We start from the raw sequence: 20,598 nt of genomic DNA, 5'->3' as shown, positions 1-20,598 counted from the left end.
GCCCTTATTAAGTATAAACTGTTTTTACATTATAAATTTTTAAGTATCAAATGTAAAAAAAAAAGCTGGGGAGGGGGATATAAAAAACTTTCCACACTGAGCAAAGATGATGAGAAAGAGATAAAGCTATGAAGGTGCATATTATTCAGGGTCAAGAGCGTGGCTGATACATTTACTGAATGAAAAGAACAGAAGATAATATTATGGCAGTTTTATTCATAATGCCAAAGCCTAAAAGCAACCAAGACATCCTTCAGTAGGTGAAATGGATAATCTATGATGCATCCAGACACTGGACAATTAACACAACACTAAAAAGAAACAACTATTAAACCATGAAAAGATGGGGAGAAAACTTAAATGCACATTACAAAGTGAAAGAAGCCAATGTGAAAAAGTTACATATCGTATGATTCCAACAATATGACATTCTGAAAAAAGCAAAACTATGAAGAAAAGATGAATGGTGGCTGTCAAGGGTTGAGGAAGGGATGAAAGCACAGAGCACAGAAGAATTTTAGGGAGGCAAGACTATTTTGTATTATTACAAGTATACATTTGTCAAATTATACATCTGTCCAAACTCATAAAATATACAATGCCAGAAATGAACCCTAATGTAAACCATGAACTTTGAGTGATAATGATGTGTCAGTGGAGGGGCACTGATTCTAACAAATGCACCACTGTGCAGGATGCTGACAGTGGGGGAAGCTGTGCATGCGTGGGGGCAGGGAAAGTATGGAAACTCTGTACTTTCTGCTCAGTTTTGCTATGAATCCGAAACTTTTCTAAAAAATAGCCTATTAAAAAAAAATGAATCTGGCAACACTGAAAGAGAAGCCAAACAAGGGACTAAAATGACAGAAATCAGTTAAGAGAATAAAGCAACATTTTAAGCAAGAGATAAGGATAGGCAGTAGAACGCTGGCAGTAGAAACAAAAGCATTCTGAAACAGTATTCAAGTTTTTGGAAGTATATATAACTTAATCTACTAAACAAAACCACTGCAGATCTTTCTGTATAAAGAGAAGAAGGTATTAACAATAACAAAACAATGTTTTATCATGGAATACCTTTCCAAGTTTACATGACAAATATATGCAGTAAAAATCAAATAATACATAATAAATCACATCCATATTTTAAGTAAGAACTCATTCTTAGAGCTTAGAAAAAATTTTTAATATATTTTAACTGAGACTCTATGAAAGTAAAAAAAAATTTTTATTGGAATTTTTATGGAATAGCTGATTTAAAACTACATCCTTACTGAGGTGATGGTTTAACTTTTTCATGAATGTAAACTGCTATCAGTTTGAGTAAAATGTTAATTTCCTATCGATCTTGACAAACTACTCCCTTCCAGAAAACCCCAAGCATTACAAGGTAGATAATGAACACCTGTTAAAAATCAGTATAAATGACTCAGTGTGGAGACATGTTTTTCTTTACAATGACAATGAAAGGAAGAATTATTTTTCTAAAAGTGGAAGAATTTGCCTCACCTTTTTCTTCAGGCTTTATAGGAAAATACTTCTTTTCTGCACCTATCAGCTCAGGCTTTGGAGCTGGGGTGGGGGAGGGAAGTTAATACATTAAAAATATAGCATTAGGACACAAAGAAAATTATTCTAAAAAGCAAAGGTTTAATAATGACACCAGAGGAAAACATGATTTAACAGAATGAACAATATACCAGAATTACTGGGCTCAATATCTCATCCTGTACCTGTCACTATCACCTTGAGCAAATGAAAGCTCTGTGGTCTTGGTTCCTTCTTTATCAAACAAAGGAGTTCACATTCGCTATAATACCACTGCCCAGGACAACCTTCTGTGATGATGGGATATTCTGTTTGTGTGTGGCCCAATACTGACTATTAAGATTGAAAATGTTGCTACTGAAACAATGGGATTAACTTTTTTATCTTATTTAATTTTAATTAATTTTAAAAGCCCCGTGTGATTAGTGGCGAGAAAGTTTTCAATACCAACTTCTATAAAAATTGCCTTTAACTTATGCTTTCTTTGCTCTGGGATAAGGTTAGCAAATACAAAGCTGAAACTATAAAGGAGGGAGGGACCTGCATTCTTCTAAAAAAGGGCAAATCTTTCAAAGAAAAATAAACTAGACTGCATATTTAGAAATCAGGAATTGGGAGCTAGAACTTATAAAAATAGACAGATTATAAAAATTTAACTAGATATGCCATCACTTATTCAACTGTTTACAAAGAAAAAATAAAACTTTTCTAGTTTGCTTAAACCTTACCACACTCTGAAGGAAGAGTATATAATCATCATTTGTTTGAGATATTAAAAAATGGATTTCAGGAGTTCCCATTGCCACTCAGCGGTAACGACCCCAACCAGTATCCATGAGGATGAAGGTTTGATCCCTGGCCTTGCTCAGTGGGTTAAGGATTCAGTGTTGCCGTGAACTGTGGTGTATGTCACAGATGTGGCTTGGGTCTGGCATGGCTGTGGCTGTGGTGTAGGCGTCTGATTTGACCCCTAGCCTGGGAACTTCCATATGCCATGGGTACGGCCCTAAAAAAAAAGACAAAAAAAAAAAAAAAAAAATGACCTGCATCTGAAAAGGAAGAATAACTTATTAGCTACCTAAATATATTGTTTTCTATATAGATTTAAGCTTAATTTCCTTAACTCAAAATGTCATATAAGAAAAGTATCCAAAACATTTTTACGATTCCTATTTTATAGTTTGTATTTTAAAAAAAAACTGACAGATGCCATGTGAACTCTCCATTTTCTTTCTTTTTTTTTTTTTTTTTTTTTTTTTTTGGCCTTTTTAGCTATTTCTTGGGCCACTCCCGAGGCATATGGAGGTTCCCAGGCTAGGGGTCGAATCGGAGCTGTGGCCACCGGCCTACGCTAAAGCCACAGCAACGCGGGATCCGAGCCGCATCTGCAACCTACACCACAGCTCACGGCAATGCCGGATCGTTAACCCACTGAGCAAGGGCAGGGACCGAACCCGCAACCTCATGGTTCCTAGTTGGATTCATTAACCACTGCGCCACGATGGGAACTCCCATCTTCATATATTTTTAAAAAATTGATAGCACCATATTTAATTTCTGCTAAAAGAAAATCAATGATTTATAGAAGACCCAATTTCATAATTTCAGAACTTAAAAAATATGAAAAATAGCAAACTAAATAATCTATTTCTAACTTACCTGGCCCTTTAGCAGGTGGTGGTGGTTTCTTTGGTTTCTATTAAAATGATAATGGTGAAAACAGTAAAACACATTATTAAATATTTATAGTTAAAGTAAATTCTGATCATAAGCAATCTAAGTTATATAAACATCTCTCCTTATCCAATCCCTGCTAAAAATTATAAAATGATAAGATCCAAACAACTCCACAAAATGTCAGGACAAAAAATGCATATTAGAATAAATGCCTTCTTAATCAAAATTCAAATATTTTAAAAATTATCCGAGTTAGATAAATTTAAAAATATCTTAATGATGAGCAAAACTGTTCTGTCCTGCCTCCCCTATTTTAAGATTCCTAGGTACCATTTTACCCCCTTTAACAGCTGAGCTTTTTGGGGGGAAAGATGGGTGGGTGGCAGGGAAAGGGAATGAGACTTTCTTTAAAAAGAAAAGGAGTAGCTAATAAATACATCTAGCCTTTACTCTTGAGTCCTCAGAACCCTCAAAGTGAAGAATAAAGGTACAGGTCTGTTTTTCCTTAATTTATTAAAATTCTCTTGGCTTTATAAGCATTCACTTGTTTTTTGCCTTAATTTTACATCTTAAAAAATTTGAGGCACATTTCTAAGTATGTGACTATGGTTTTTCCAAATTAAAGATGACTGATAATCTATACTGTATAAATACCAAATAAAAGTATTTTAAAAAGGTGTACATTAAGAAGAGTATAGGGAGTGCTTATCGTGTCTCAGCAGAAACAAACCCGACTAGTATCCAAGAGGACATGGTTCACTCCCTTGCCATGCTCAGCCTGGCAGCGGCTACAGCTTCAATTCAACCTCTGGCCTGGGAGCTTCCATACGCTGCGGGTGAGGCCCTTAAAAGATAGGAAAAAAAAGAAAAAGAGAAGAGTATAAAAATGAAGTACACATTGAAGGCTATTTAATCAATAGTGAATGAAATCCAGCAAAAGCTCTCAGATAGCATATGGCTCTTGTAATTTACTGTACAAAGGCCAGAGATTTCTGCATTGGCTTAAATCAAGTATGGTAGACTGTCTTCCTCGGGTATGTCTGTTCTCTGTACAACTCTCGTTCTCTCTAACCTAAAAACACAGTTAGATTCATCCCTCCATAGGCAGAAAAAAAGAGACCAAGCTGTAGAAAAGCAAAAGACCACTGATGACTCGGTCTCACTTTATTCACTGTGAGAAGTGAGACAGATACATTAAATCCTATAAGGAGGAAAAGCCTTCTTCTCACCTTCCTCAAAATGTAATGACAAAATAATAGTGAGATGAAGAGTACCTTAAAAAATTTCAACAAAATTAAATAGACATAATTTCTTACAGTAAAGTATCAATTTGTCTAAACCGTATGGCCAACCTTCTTTCTCTTAGTTATAACACAGTAACAAAGTCTATGGTTACTTTTTAGTTGGGGAAAAAGAAAAATAGGAATAAAGCAAAGAACTGATATATTGTTTTGTTTTTACCATAACTAAACTTTCACCTGATTATATAAATCTGAAACCCTCTCATAAAATTATTCAGTAGCTATGCAAAAAACTTGTTTTTTAAGAAATACTGGCAAAGGTTTTTAAATTATTATCATCATTGAAAAAGAAATGCTTACAGGAAAATCCTTATCCAGTTCATTTATCTGAACAGCGAAATTGTCTGGAAATACTCCTTCTTTACCATTAAGTTCACCCTTCCACCAGCCAGCTTCTCCAGTCTCCTAAAATGCAAATTGAAGAATGATGAAAATAACAGGGGCTATTTTTAAATAAGAAAAAAGTTAGCAACAAAATAGGAAAATACTGAATTCCATTATTTTTATAAGGAAAAATAAAGACTTTAAACAGACTGCGAGGCCCTCCTAAAATATATGTATATATTTTCCTTCAAACAGCAGTAAAATTAAGTTTAATTGTTTAATAAATCAAATAATTTAAAAATCTAGTTTACAAGGATAAAAACTCAGAGGGTGAGAACAGAAAAAGGAACAGAAACAGAAGAGGAGGGTGTTGCTTAACATTCTTTTCGACACTTTCTATACCAAACATTAATCACATCATTCAAGATAGCTCTCTGTAAGAGACTCACTTCAGATCTTAAGACACGCACAAACTGAAAGTTAGGGGATGGGAAAAAGTGTTACATGCAAATGAAAATGAAAAGAAAGCTGAGGTAGCAATATTTATATCAGACAAAATAGACTTTAAGGCAAAGTGTGTAATAAGAGACAAAGAAGGATATTACATAATGATAAGGTCATCAATCCAACAAAATGATATAACAATTGTAAATATATATGTATCCAAGACTGAAGCACCTAAATACATAAAACAAATGTTAGCAAACATAAAGGGAGAAACTGATAGTGATACACTAATAGTAGGGGACTTTAACTCCCCACTTTCATTCAAAATATTAGCATCCAAAATATCAGCAAACCAAGAGAGCTATACAAGGAGGAAAAGACAATCTCTTCAATAAATGGTGTTGGTAAAACTAGACGGCTACAGCAGAAGAATCAAACTGGACTTTCTCACAAACATAAACTCAAAAATGGATTAAGGACTTATATATGAAGTCTGAAACCATAAAACTCCTAGAAGAAAACATAAGCAGTATTTTTTGGATATGTCTCTTCAGGCAAGAGAAACAAAAGCAAAAATAAACAAATGAGACTACATCAAAGTAAAAAGTTTCTGCAGAGTGAAGGAAACAATCAACAAAATGAAAAGGCAGCCTAATGAATGGGATTAGCTGTTTTTAAACATATATCCCATGAGTGGTTAATTTTCAAAATATACAAAATACACAAAGGATTCATACAACTCAGTATCAAAAAGATAAACAACCTGATGGAAAATAAGCACAGAACCTAAACATTTTTCTGAAGAATGGCCAGTGGACACACGAATAGATGTCCAATAGCACTAACCATCAGCAAATCAAAACCACGAGATAACACCTCTGCCATTCAGAATGACAACCTAAAAAGACACAAATAACAAGTGTTGGAGAAGATGTAGAGAAAAAAGAACCCTCCTACACTGCTGGTAAGAATATAAATTGGTTCAACTGCAATGGAAAACAGTATAGAGATGCCTCAAAAAATTAAAAATAGAAGTATCATAATCCATCAACCCACTTCTTGGTATTTTTCTAACAATAGTAACACTAATTCAAAAAGATATATTCACTCCATAATCAATCACTGTGGCATTCTTTAGAACAGTCCAGATATGTAAGCAACCTAAGTGTCTATCAGTAGATGAATAAAGAAGATATATATATATATATAATATTACATATATATATACACACACATATATATATAATATTACTCTGACACTAAAAAGAATAAAATATTGCCATTTGTGATAAGCATGGACCTCAAGGGTATTATGCTAAGTGAAGTAAGTCAGACAAATAGCATAAAATCTCACTTATATGTGGAATCTACAAAAGAAATGAACATATAAAATAAAACAGAAACAGACTCATTGATACAGAGGAACAACCGGTGGCTGGTTGCCAGGGAAGGGTTGAGGGGAAGAGTGAAAGAGGTGAGGGTACAAATCTCCAGTCACAAAATAAATGAGTCAAGGGGATGAAGTGTCCAACATGGGGAATGCAGTCAATAATACTGCAATAACTCTGCATGGTGACAGAAATATCAATGATATCTAGAAATAATAAATGTAGAAAAACATCAAATCAATATGCTGTGTACTTGGAACTAACATACAGTGTTGTTAGGTTAATTATACTTCAATAAAAAGTTCCCATTACATACACTAAATCTGTTAAGTCAATTTAAAACATTGAGAGAAACTTCAAAAATTACCTTAAAGGATTATATAGCAAAAACAAATACTTACAGTGTACTATTACAAATAGTTTTACAGGATTCTGCCCATACCCCAGTACTACTGGGTGTTCTTTTTCCTTAATTCATTCCAAGTTGTTGATGGACATTAAAGCTGTTTCCCTATTTTTATTCTTTTTATTCTTATATTACAAACAATGCAACAAACATAAGATGGGGAGAAAAAATGGGATGATGTGAAATAGGAAATCAGAACAGAAACTGGGTGGGGAGGATGGGCACGGAGGTCTGGGGTTAGAGGAAAAAATAACACAATGGTGAAAATAATTTCTACTAAATCAATTATAACAAAGATAGACAATAACTGTTTGCTCTTTCTTATCACTTACTATGTGCCAGGTTCTCAGGTCACAGAGATAAACAAGACAGAGTCCCAGCCCTGCTAGAGCTTACATTCTAAGGGAATGTAAGACTATGAAAAAATATTTATGTGAATGAACTGATTCACTAAAAAAAACTGAGAAACATCTTACCTTACTTATCAAATGGATTATCTCTCCCTCTTTAAAAGTAAGTTCATCTTCATTAGTACCTTCATAGGCAAATAATGTTCTACAATATTCCTTAGCTAAAATAAAGAATGTAAAAAATGAAGTTTATATAAATTGGTTCTTTTGACAAATAGTTATTAAGCCTCTATTTTGTCTAAAGAGATGTACTAGAAGCTTTTAGAGATGATTTCAATAATTGTGGCCAATACTGTATGTTGAATTAAGTAATAATTTCATTAATTAGTCATTCAAGTAGTCATTACATGCCCATTAGTTCTAGGCACAGTTCTAACTGTAGCAGACACATCAGTGAACAGAGCATACAAAAACCCTTGACCTCACGGTGCTGCAATCTAGAAGGACTTAATGTTCTGATGAAGTCGTACAGTGTAACAAATGTCTTCATCAAATCTAGTAATATATTTGAACATGCTTCATTTCTAATATGAAAATGTCACTCAAAAACGTACCTTGGAGTTCCCGTCGTGGCGCAGTGGTTAACGAATCGACTAGGAACCATGAGGTTGCGGGTTCAGTCCCTGGCCTTGCCCAGTGGGTTAACGATCCGGCATTGCCGTGAGCTGTGGTGTAGGTTGTAGACGAGGCTCAGATCCCACGTTGCTGTGGCTCTGGCATAGGCCGGAGGCTACAGCTCCGATTGGACCCCTAGCCTTGGAACCTCCATATGCCACGGGAGCAGCCCAAGAAACAGCAAAAAGACAAAAAAAAAAAAAAAAGTACCTTTAATTTTACTGTCAGTGTCTGTTTTTGCTATCTCCACATTCTGAGTTTTGGATCCTAGTGATTGTGTGATTAAGGGCTAGAACAGAAAGGACAGAGTCAAATATCTGAAGTTAGAATAAAGCTATTAATGTTAAACAAAATTTCTGTTAACAGTTACTTAGCTTTCCCTAATGGCACCTACAACCAAATTAAAAATGTGACTAAAAACTCTGCCATGAAAAAGACAAATATCGGAAAAGCTACTTAAATGAAAGCCTAGAACTTTTAAAATTAGGTTTAAAAAATTCCCTGTCTTAAGGATGATAAACATACTGTGACATCTGTAATACTGTGATTTATTTTAAACTCTCTAAAATAAATAATAATCATATTTCAAAATTTACTATATACCAATCTCTGAGCTAATATGCACTTTACATACATTATAGCTTAATTCTCAGAACAATCTGCATAAACAGGTACTACCACTCACTCCTTTAATGAGTTAGGAAGCAGTTAAGTAATCTGTCCATAATAAAAGTAATTTAGTAGGGGAGCCCATCTGAACCTAGAAAGTCTGACTCCAGAAAGTAAGCTCTTAAACAACAGCACTAAATCTCCTTACAATGAAACAGAGATGAAAAAGAGACTCTTTATACTTATTTCATTGCTGCTATGGGAATGAAAACATTTAATGTTACAACCTTGTAACCAAGTCTAGTAGATAATTTTCCATTGTAACTGACTATAGTAAGTCCTTCATCTTGTACTAGTTTTTCCTTGAATTATTCCTTCAGAAGTAACACTATGTTTGACTTTAGATTTCATTAACCAAAAATCTGAACATAATGATAACTTACTATCACTCTATGTTGTTTCTCTTTTAAGATATTCACTTCAATCTTGCCCAGTTTTATCCATTTTATCTTATCTGCCGTCATCTACAAACATAGCAAATGTGCTCCCTACTTTTATCAATTCCTAGATAATTCAGTAATAAAAGCAAGCGCCACAAGGCTACCACATAATGTAATTTTGAATTATTCTAACAAGAACTCTTTAGTGAACATTAAACATGGCAAAATGAAAGCTTATTAATCAAGTAAAGTTATTTAATACAAACATAAGCTTTAGAGTTAGAAAGGAACCCCTGATTATGTAGCCTAATGTTTCTTGTAACAGAGACATTGCTTCTAAACAGTCCCAGCTCGAAGTTCCCGCTGTGGCGCAGTGGTTAATGAATCCGACTAAGAACCATGAGGTTGCAGGTTCGATCCCTGGCCTTGCTTAGGGGGTTAAGGATCCGGCGTTGCCGTGAGCTGTTGTATAGTTTGCAGACGAGGCTCAGATTTGGCGTAGGCTGGCAGCTGCAGCTCTGATTCGACCCCTAGCCTGGGAACCTCCATATGCTGTGGGTGCGGCCCTAGAAAAGACCAAAAGACAAAAAAAAAAAAAAAAAAATCCCAGCTGTTACATGAACATATAGCACCATTCCAGAAACAAGAATTCTAATCTTTACCTTTAAAACCAACAATTAATTAGGCCCGTAATTTTTTAAATTTATTTTTTTTATTTTTTTGCTATTTTATGCAATGGAGGCATATGGAGGTTCCCAGGCTAGGGGTCGAATCGGAACTATAGCCACCGGCCCACACCACAGCCACAGCAATGGGGGATCTGAGCTGCATCTGTGACCTACACCACAGCTCATGGCAACGCCAGATCCCCAACCCACAGAGCAAGGCCAGGGATCGAACCCACATCCTCATGGATCCTAGTTGGGTTCGTTACCACTGAGCCACAGTGGGAACTCCTAGGCCCATAATTTTAATGCCAGATAGTCACAGAGCTGGGAAGAGGGCAAAACAGAAAGTATAAACTCTCTTTCCTGAACATATGTGAAAATATGTAACAAGCTGGGAGAGGGAAAAAAAAAAATGTTGAAACTAACACTTTGGGAGAAAACTTCGGAATACATTTCACTAACCAAAATACTCTCAGAAATGAAATGTAAAAAAGGCAAATAAATACTAAAAAATTTTAAAACTTTAAAAATTAAATAAAGACATATAAATGAGACTACAATGGAAACAATGCTCTAAAAGTCAAGGGAAATCTGAAGTAAATACTCAACTTCATCTCCAAGGGGTTAACACCAGAACAACAGACTGGAAATAAATGTTCTAAAGATTGCGGCTATTTCCCCACAAAATAAAAACTTAAGGGTTTATTTTAAAATCTCGTATTAGTATGGTACATTCACTTTGACTTACTTCAAAATGCCAGGGAAATGCTAATGAAAAATAAAGTTCTCCACACTTTCAGGGCTAGTGATGAATAGATTTCACCACTGCTGACAATCCAGAGGAAAGTTAAACAGTGCTTAATTAACTTAATATTTCATTGTGAGTCCATTTTAAAATGGCCCACTTTAGGCCTACTTCAAATTGAAAGAAAAAAACCATAATTTCAGCTTTAAAAGGAAAAACAAAACAAAACAAAAAAAAACTTGCCTTTTCTATTTCTACACCATGATAACCAAAAACTTGAAAGTTTCCACTAAGAAAAGTTCATATTAAATTTACCCCCCAAAATTCCAATTTTATAAGAATCAAACAAACATTAAAGTAAGTCACTTAGAGTTGAAAACAGTTTCTCACACTTGTTCATAATCTATCACTGGCATCTCAGAAATGAAAAGGCAACGGGGTTGCAGACTAACTTTGACAGTTTAAAACAATGCTTCATGAGAGAATGAATGGAGTTAATCTAGGAAAGTTCGTCAGTACTACCTTTTCTGGTTTTTTCTCTTCTGTTTCACTACTGGATGTTCTTGTCCTAAGTTTCACAGAGCCTTCTTTAAAAATATCTCCAAATCCAATTCCTCGGATTTTCTTTGGCTGGGTAGTAACTGATCCAGGTGCAGTTTCATTCCCATTCCCCGGAGAGGGTAAAGGTGAGGTAGACCCAGTCAAAACAGTTTCTGAAAGAATAATTTGTTTTTAAAGAATGACACCTAAAAAAAAAAATCACAAAAACCTTAACATTGCCCTTCCACAGTATTTATATTCTATACATCCTAATAAAAAATAAAAACAAAGAAACGACTCAGTACTGAAATATTCCAAAGAGTGAGACGTACTCTAAAGTGATATTTTTTGTGATGTTTAAAACAACAATTTTAAATATTTCTAAAGAGTAAAATGCTAATCAGAAATCCATGAAATCACAGTGTACAAGGTCCTTAAGAAGAACATGTCAAAATTTACAGCTCTTGGACAAAGATGATATAAGATAAGATAGAAACATTAAAGAGATAAAGTTAATCATTCAAAAAAGTTGTTAAAAAAAAAAAAAAAAAAGGAGTTCCCATCATGGCTCAGTGGAAACGAATCTGACCAGCATCCAAGAGGATGCAAGTTCAATCTCTGGCCTTGCTCATCGGGTTAAGGATCCAGTGTTGGGGTGAGTTTGGTGGTAGGTCGCAGATGTGGCTCAGATCCCCAGCTGCTGTGGCCGTGGTGCAGGCTGGCAGCTACAGCTCTGATTTCACCCTAGCCTGGGTGCCTGCCACAGGTGCGGCCCTAAAAAAAAAAAAGGATGTTACCTGGTTTTTCACAGATGAACTTCATCCAACTGAAGAAGTTCCCTTCTGTTGCTATTGCTAAGAGTTTTTTTTATTGTAAGTACTGAATAAAATTCTTTCTGTATCTACTGAGATGAACATATAGTTTTTAACCCTTTAAAAAATGTTAGACCATATTAATTTTTGAATGCATGGGATAAACCCCATCAGTCACAATGTATTAGCCTTTAAATATTTTGCTAGATTTGATATGCTAATACTTCAAGGATTTTTGTTCATGATATAAAGGTTTGTAATTCCTTTTTTTAATGACTTCATCAGATTTTGATATTAAAGTAAGGAAACAAAGAATTTGTGTAAGATTAAACGCTCGACAGAATTCACAGGTGAAATTACGTAAGGAATTTTCTGTGTATGAAGATTTTTGATAATAAATTTAATTCTTTTCATGATCTAGTTTCAATTTTCTCTGTATTTTGGTAAGTTACACTTTTCAAGGAATTTATACATCTCATCTAAGTTGTCAAATTTATGAGCATATTGCATTTTTATGCCTTTATTGTCTAATCTGTAGTGATATTCTTTCATTCATGTCTTTTTATCAGTACTATTTCTTTTTCTTAGGTCAGTCTTATTTGAGCCTTATCAACTTTTTATCTTTTATAAAAACTCAACTGTTTAATGTATTGATTTTCTGGACTGTCTTTAGTTTCATAGTTTTTTGCTTATCTCTTTTTTTCTAATTATTTCAGGTTTCATTTGCTATTCTTTTACTAGTTTAAGGTAAAAATTAAGATTACTGGGATTGTATTTTCTTTTCTGGCATCAGCATTTAAACTATAAATTTATGTATAGGTACTGTTTTAACCTGTATCTCACAAATATATGACATATGACATGTTTCTTTTATATTCATTTCAAAAATAATTCAAAAGCAATTGGATTGTTTCATGATTTCTTCTCTGATTCACAGGTTATTTAGAAATGCTGCTTAATTTCCATATATTTGAGGATCTTCCAAATGTCTCTCTGATAGGAAAATCATTTCACTGAAGTCATAGAACCTACTATGTATGACTTCAAACCTTTTAAATTCACTGAGACTTGTTCGGTGCCCAAATACAGGGCCTATCCAGTAAACAGCCCATGTATTCTTTCAAAGAATGTGTATTCTACTGTTGGGTTAACTATTCTATAATGTCAATAAGGTCAAATTAATTGATGTTATTTAATTCAAGTTTTGTAAGAACTTGATAATATTTTTGTTCACTAACTTTACTGATTACTGAGAGAAGCATGTTTAATTCTACTTACGGATTAAACTTGCTTCTCTGACAGTTGTCTCATGTATTTTTAAGTTCTGGTATGGGGTTATGCATATTTAACACCGTTACATAATTTTTATGAATAGACTCCATCATTATGAATGGTCCTTTTGGAGTTCCCATCGTGGCACAGTGGAAACGAATACAACTAGGAACCATGAGGTTGCAGGTTCGATCCCTGGCCTCGCTCAGTGGGTTAAGGATCCAGTGTTGCCGTGATCTGTGGTATAGATCGCAGATTTGATTCAGATCTGGTGTTGCTGTGGCTGTGGCATAGGCCAGCGGCTATAGCTCCGATTCTACCCCTAACCTGGGAACCTCCACATGCCTCGGATGCAACCCTAAAAAACACAAGACAAAAAAAAAAAAAAAAAAGAATGGTCCTTTATATCCCTGGCAATGTGTCTTCTCCAGAAATACAATTTGATATTAATATAACCCTTCTAGATTGTTTATACTTTGGACAGAATATCTTTCTTCACTTTTCTTTTAACCTGTGCCTTATTTAAATGTGAGTTTCTAATGGACAGCATATCCATTCAATTGACCTTTGGAATTTTCTGACCATCTAACTTTAATATAATCACTGATGTGGTATGATTAAACCCATTTTCTTGCTGTTTCCTATTTGACCAGTTGAACTCTGTCCCTTTTTTTTCTTTTCCACTCATTTTCTTTTCTTTTCCTTAAACAACAGACATTTATATTCTTAGCTTTGAATGTTGGAAGCCTGAAACTTGGGTTCTGCTGACACCTCTCAAGCTGGCTTGCAGTTGGCTGCCTTCTCACTGCATCATCACAGGGCCTTTCCTGAGTACATGCATGCAGATACTGAGTGGGCTTTGGTGTCTCCTCTTTTTTTAAACTGAGATATAATGACATGTAACATTACATTAGTTTCAGGTGTGTAACATGATTCACTCTGTGTATATGTATTGTGAAATGATCACCAAAATAGGTCTAGTTAACATTCACCATCACACATAGTTCAAAATTATTTTTCTTGTAATAAGAACTTTTAAGATCTATTCACTTAGCAACTTTCAAATATACAGTGCAGTTTTATCTACTGCAGTCACCATGCTGTTCAGCCCCAGGACTTATAACTGGAAGTTTGTGCCTTTTGATCACCTTCACCCCTTTCACCCACCCCACAAGCCCCACCTCTGGCAACCACCAATCTGGTCTCTGTACCTATGAGTTCTATTTGCTTGTTAGTTTTGAGATTCTATATAAAAGTGAGGTCACACAGTCTTTCTCCATCTGACTTATTTCACTTAGCATAAGCTAAGTCCATTTGTGTTGATAAAAATGGCAAGATTTCCTTCTTTTTATTCCACTGTATAAATAAGACATTTTCTTTATCCATTCATCCATCAATACTTAGGTTGTTTCTGTACTTGGATATTATAAAGTTGCAATGAACATGAGGGTGTGGATGTCTTTTCAAGTTAGTGGTTTCATTTTCTTAACATAAATATCCAGAGGTGGAATTGCTGGACCATACAGTAGTTATATGTTTAATTTTTTAAGGAGCCTCTAAACTGTTTTCCATAATGGCTGCACCAATTTACATTCCCACCAACAGTGCATGAGGGTTCCCTTTTCTCCACGTCCTTTCCAACACTGTTATTTCCTGTCTTTTTGATGATAGCCATTCTAACACTTATGAGATGATGGTTCACTGTGGTTTTAATTTGTATTTCACTGATGATTAGTGATGCTGAGGATCTTTTTGTGTATCTATTGGCCACCTGTATATCTTCTTTAGAAAAATGCCTATGCAGATCCTCTGCTTATATCTTAACTGGATTATGTGGGCTATTTTTGGATATTGAGCTCTGTAAGTTATTTGCATATTTTGGATATTAACCCCTTACCAGATGTATGACTTGCATATATTTTCTCCTATTCTATAAGTTGCCTTTTCATTTTGTTGATGGTTTCTTTTGCTGTAGAGAAGCTTTTTAGTTTGATACAGTCCCACTTGTTCGTTTTGCTTTTGCTGCTTTTGCTTTTGGTGTCAAATCCAAATAATTGTCTTCAAGACAGAGAAGGAATTTACCACCTATGTTTTCTTCTAGGAGTTTACAGTTTCAGGTCTTTCAAAGTTATCTTTCCATTTTTTTCTGTGTTACCTAGTTTCTTAAGACACTGTCTTGTGAATTATATTGTTTCAGAAGATAATCTGTGGATTCTTATTATAATTCTTCTCTACTTGATGTGCCTTTTTTTCCCTCTAACTCCTCAGATTTTTCACCGAACTTGATTATGACGTGCCTTTGCAAACCCTGTGTGTTTTTCCTTTTCAAATTTGTGATTTATGGTTTGCATCAAATTTTAGCAATTTTTTAGCATTCTTCCTTCAAATATTTTAATGTCCATTCTCTCTTGCCTCTCCTTCTGGGATTTTAGGTGCATGTATGTTAGACCATTTAAAATTATCCCAAGTTGAATTCTTTTTGCAGTCTTTATTATCTTTGTGCTTCATTCTGGATAATTGTATTGCCACATTTTCAAGTTCAATAATCTTTTCTCCACTACCTAGTCTACTGTTAAAATCTCACATGCAGACATTCACCTCAGATATTGTTTTTCATCTCCAGAAGTTCCATTTGGTTCTTTTTTTATGTCTTCTATTTCACTCCTCATTATGTTCATGTTTCCATTACATCCTTGAGTATACTGGCATTTTTATTATAGCTATTTTAACATCCTTGTCTGCTAATTCCATCATTTCTGGTTCTCTTTCTATTAAATAATTTTTCTTCTAGATCATGGGTCACTTTTCCCTACTTCTTGATATATAGCTAGTAATTTATTTCCGCTGATGTTACTGATGGCTAGATTTTGTCATAATCCCATAAGAACCACTGAGTATCAACCTGGGGTGATTCTGACCCCTAAGGCACATGTAGCGGTGTCTGGAGACATTTTTGGTTAATCACAACTGAAGAGTGCTACTGAAGTCAAGTGCAGAGAGATCAAAGATGTTACAAAATATTCTATATGCACAGGATAGTCCCTAAAGCCCCTAAAGCAGAGTTATTCAGCTCAAATGTCATCAGTGACAAGTCTGAGAGTGCTTTTTTTTTTCCCTAGCCAACAGGTAAGTTACTTGCAAGTGAGTGTGAAGCTTTTTCAGGTTAGAAATAGAATAGCCTCCATTTTAAGTCTAATGTAGCCCGATTTCAACTTTTAGTGAATAGCCCAGGTATTCAATGAAGTCTCTGAAATCTGGAGAGAACTCAAACAATTCTTGTGCAAACACTAGAAATTATTCGTGGTAATCCCTAGTAATTGCTCTTTCTTCACAAACTGTTCATGTTTGACAACCTTACGGGGTTTCACTCCAGGCATTCACAGATTAGTATTCGGCCAAACACATAAATCATACTTCTTGAGCTCTTTTTCTACATACCTCTCTCTGCAGGAACTCAGCTCCACAAATTCTTACTACTTTGGCTTGCTTGCACTCAGATCTCTAATTCCTCAACTTAACAAAACTGACAACCTTCTGCTGAAGTCTCCCTTGCTGCACTGCAGTCCAGAAATTGCCTCCTGGCAGAAATCCAAGACAATGATAGAGCTTTCCCATTTCTTTTCCCTTTTCTCAAGAATCTGTCTTGTGCTGACTATTGTCTAAAAATACTTGTTTCCTGCCTTTTGTTCAGTTTTCCAGTTTGTATAGTGGGCAGGTATTTCCACAATGTCTTACTTTCTCATTGCTAGAACTATAATCTATAATTTTAATGAAGAGCTTCAATAACCAGCCTCTCAGATAAAACAACATTCAAGCACGAATTAGTATAGGAGGTACTTACTTAAGAGACATTTTGAAGTGAAACAATCTATAGTATTAATAAACCACAGACTGATAAAGGCAGCTTCAGCAGATGATTAAGGTACAATTATCAGTCTGAGTATTTGATTATAGCCATAAGGTAAACAGTTTATTTTAGATTTAGTGCCTACAAACTTTACTAGAATCATTAAAGCATATCTCATTAAAATAAATGCTTATATATTTAAAAACATCTATTACTAATAGATAGGCTAATTGCTTTTGGCTCATTGAAAATTGTCAAAACTACTACAGTGGCTGTTAAGTCAACGGCCGAAAAGCAGCAGTGTTGTGATAAAGCACGTGAACTTTACAGTCAAACCCTCTTGATTCATATCTTACCTCCTCCCCTGTATATGCTCAGTTTCTTCACCTGTAAAATGGGATACTTCATAGGACTGCTATGAGAATTAAATTAATTGATTCCTGTAAAATGCTTAAAACAATGCCTGGCTCAGGGCCTATTATTTTTAATGAGTATAAAGATGTTATTACTGAGAACTATTCAAGTAGGAAAGAGCATGATCACACAGAAGCAAAAATTAAAAGGGCTTATTAGACGCTAGAAGGAAGAAAATGGGGGAAAGGAGGAGAAAAGGACAGCGAACAGGGACAAAAGGTAAACAGGTCTCATAATCAAACAAAGGAGAAATCTTACCCTGTATCATTTTTCTAATATTTTAATGACCCTATGCTTTATCCACCAGATTGTTTTTGAATTGCCAAGCTTTTAGAAAAAAATTGTTTTTGAATTGTTAAGCTTTTAGAGAAAAATTGTATTTGCATTTTCTGTATGGCACTGTCAGTCACAAAACCTAACAGCAAGTCTTCCTATCATGCCTAAAACTCTCCTTGCTCCTAACTCTAAATGGCAAAAACTTGATGACTTGTACCTCCATGTAAAATGACTTAAAACCACCAGAAGCCCCAAAATATAATTTCTTGTTGAAAACAAACAAACAAAAAAGAACCCCTACGTGAGCTGCACTGAGTGCTAAAGAAAAATAATACAAAGTAGGAAATCTGATGAAAATACAAAGCACTTAAGGGAAGCAATGAGTTCCCTATTAAAGTGAATAAGGAACTAATGTATAGTATCTTACATTAAGGTGAAACATGTAAACCAGGTAGGAGGACTTGGAATCTACTTAAGTTGATGGATAAATTCCCCCTCTTGTTACTCTAGGGAAGACCATTATTCAGAGATTTTTATGATATGAGTACATTGCCTAAGAAAATGTTCTGTATTTGTATGTTACAGACTTAAATCTGTATTCTTTAGTTCCTAAAAAGAATCATTTATAAAGAGCACCTGGTTCTAACAGCTTATAAAGATTCATACAGCAGACTACCAATAAAAGCATAGAAGCCTCAGAACATTCTTCCTCACAGAGCTGATCACCAGGAGGAGTTCAAGGTGAAGGCTCATGTGAAATTAAATATGAGAATAAACTGTGCACCCTCTTAACTCCTGGAGACTAGGCTGCAGACCACCAAATTTCTACCCACCACCATTCCAAAAAGATCCTTTGCTCCACTAGCAATAAGTACCATCTATTTTTTCAGATTAGTAGTCAAATGAATTAATCAAATGAAACCTCAGATGACTCCTCCTAATAGAACGAACATAAGAGATGAAAACTCCTGAAGAACAATCCATCAGGCTTCTTAAGTATGTTGTGCCATGCATCCCTGTGGTAGCTCAGTAAAGCCCACAGGGACACCTGGCTCAAAGCATTTAACATTCTACTGGGATCTTTTTAATATCCTCAAAATTCTGACCTCTTCACTTTACACCTCATTCTTAGCATCTCCCCTTTTTTACATAATAAATCAAAGGTCAGTTATCTTGCCCTCGCCTTCCAGGCACTCTGCAGTACCTCCAAAAAATTGAGACTAATCACAATCCCTATAATGTAGATCTATCTCATTTCCTCCCACCTTCTGGGTAAATCTTGTTCTGCTGACAAACCTCATTCTTCTGAATTGGCATCTTCCTCTTCTCCCTTTCTACTTACCTTCTGCCATGAGAATCTGAAAAATGATCAAGACTTTTCCTTCTTTAAAAATAGAAGGAAAACACTCTGGAGTATATGTTGTCCTTCACTGCTACACTGTGTTATACTTACTCTCTCCACTGCCTCACCTTCCTCCCAAATCCAGCTTCTAACCTAGTCATCTCTCTTTACTACTCTTGTCCAGGTCATTAATGATTTCTTCAACCCTAAGTCAGGATAACATTTTATTTCTTTCTTTTTTTTTTTTTTTTTGTCTTTTTGCCTTTTCTAGGGCCACACCCGCAGCATATGGAGGTTCCCAGGCCAGGGGTCTAATCAGAGCTGTAACCGCCAAGCCTACACCAGAGCCACAGCAACGCGGGATCCGAGCCGTGTCCGCAACCTACACCACAGCTCACGGCAACGCCGGACACTACTGTCCATGCCCTCCTGGAAATACTCTCTTCCTGTGACAACCACAGGAAGAGAGGCACCCCCAGGCTCTCGCTCTGCCTTCCTCATCTTCTTTTTAGTTACTCTATCTCAGCCCATACCTTAAATGTTGCTATATAGGATTCTATGTAGGATTCTATTTTAGGCTTTTTTTTTTTTTTTGGTCTTTTGTCCTTTTTTTTTTAGGGCCACACCCACGGCATATGGAGGTTCCCAAGCTAGGGGTCTAATCAGAGCTGTTGCTGCCGGCCTACACCACAGCCAAAGCAACGCCAGATCTGAGCCATGTCTGTGACCTACACCAGAGCTCATGGCAACGCCAGATCCTTAACCCACTGAGCGAGGCCAGGGACTAAACCTGCAACCTCACAGTTCCTAGCCAGATTTCATTTCCGCTGCGCCATGACAGGAACTCCTGTTTTAGGCTCTTTTGTTTACTCTATACTTCCTTCCTAGGTAACCTCATCTAATTCCACGATTTCCTACACCACCTAACATACTGAAGCCCCAATTCTGGACATCTATCCAAATTTTTTTAAGGTTTTAGACTGATACATACAACTGACTATCAGCTATCTTCACTTGGATGCCCTCACACCCCACAGGACTCAAAGTCAACGTCTCTAGGGGGTTCCCTGGTGTTCTAGTGGTTAGGATTTGGCACTTTAACCACTATGGCCTGGATTCAATCCCTGGTCTGGGAACTGAGTTCCCACATCAAGCTGCTGCATGCTATAGCCAAAAACAAAACAAAATATCCAAAAGTGAATCTATTATCATCTCCCAAAACATATCCTTTCTCTGCAAATGACATCTCCACCTACCCAGCTCATTGAGCCAAAGATCGGGTAGCCATTCACTCTCCTCCTTTCCCAGCCATTCCCCACATGCCGTCGTCACAAGGTACAGTTCTTTACACCACATGGTAATGCTACCCAGGTTTCTCCATCCCCCCAGTCGCTCCTTCAGTGGAGCCCAATAGTATTTCTACCTAAATTATCAAAACATTCTCAACTGGTCTGGCTACCCCAGCCTTACTCTCTACCACTCCACTCTTGACAGTGCAACCAAATCACTCTATCTAA

At 35.7% G+C, this 20,598-nt stretch overlaps 1 protein-coding gene across 3 annotated transcripts in view; it reads right to left on the bottom strand.

Annotated features, from left to right (window-relative positions):
* CD2AP (CD2 associated protein) overlaps positions 1–20,598 on the bottom strand; it is a 114,508-nt gene that overhangs the window by 26,397 nt on the left and 67,513 nt on the right. For all 3 annotated transcript variants that reach the window (XM_021098032.1, XM_021098031.1, NM_001317083.1), the window contains 6 exon segments: positions 11,101–11,291; positions 8,327–8,405; positions 7,568–7,662; positions 4,827–4,931; positions 3,208–3,244; positions 1,510–1,572 (listed from right to left, as the gene is read on the bottom strand). In XM_021098032.1, the coding sequence (XP_020953691.1) occupies positions 1,510–1,572; positions 3,208–3,244; positions 4,827–4,931; positions 7,568–7,662; positions 8,327–8,405; positions 11,101–11,291 (570 nt within the window).

This window comes from Sus scrofa, chromosome 7 (genome assembly GCF_000003025.6).
Source record: "Sus scrofa isolate TJ Tabasco breed Duroc chromosome 7, Sscrofa11.1, whole genome shotgun sequence".
Taxonomy (NCBI): Eukaryota; Metazoa; Chordata; class Mammalia; order Artiodactyla; family Suidae; genus Sus; species Sus scrofa.
This window is presented reverse-complemented; position numbering and strand designations above follow the sequence as displayed.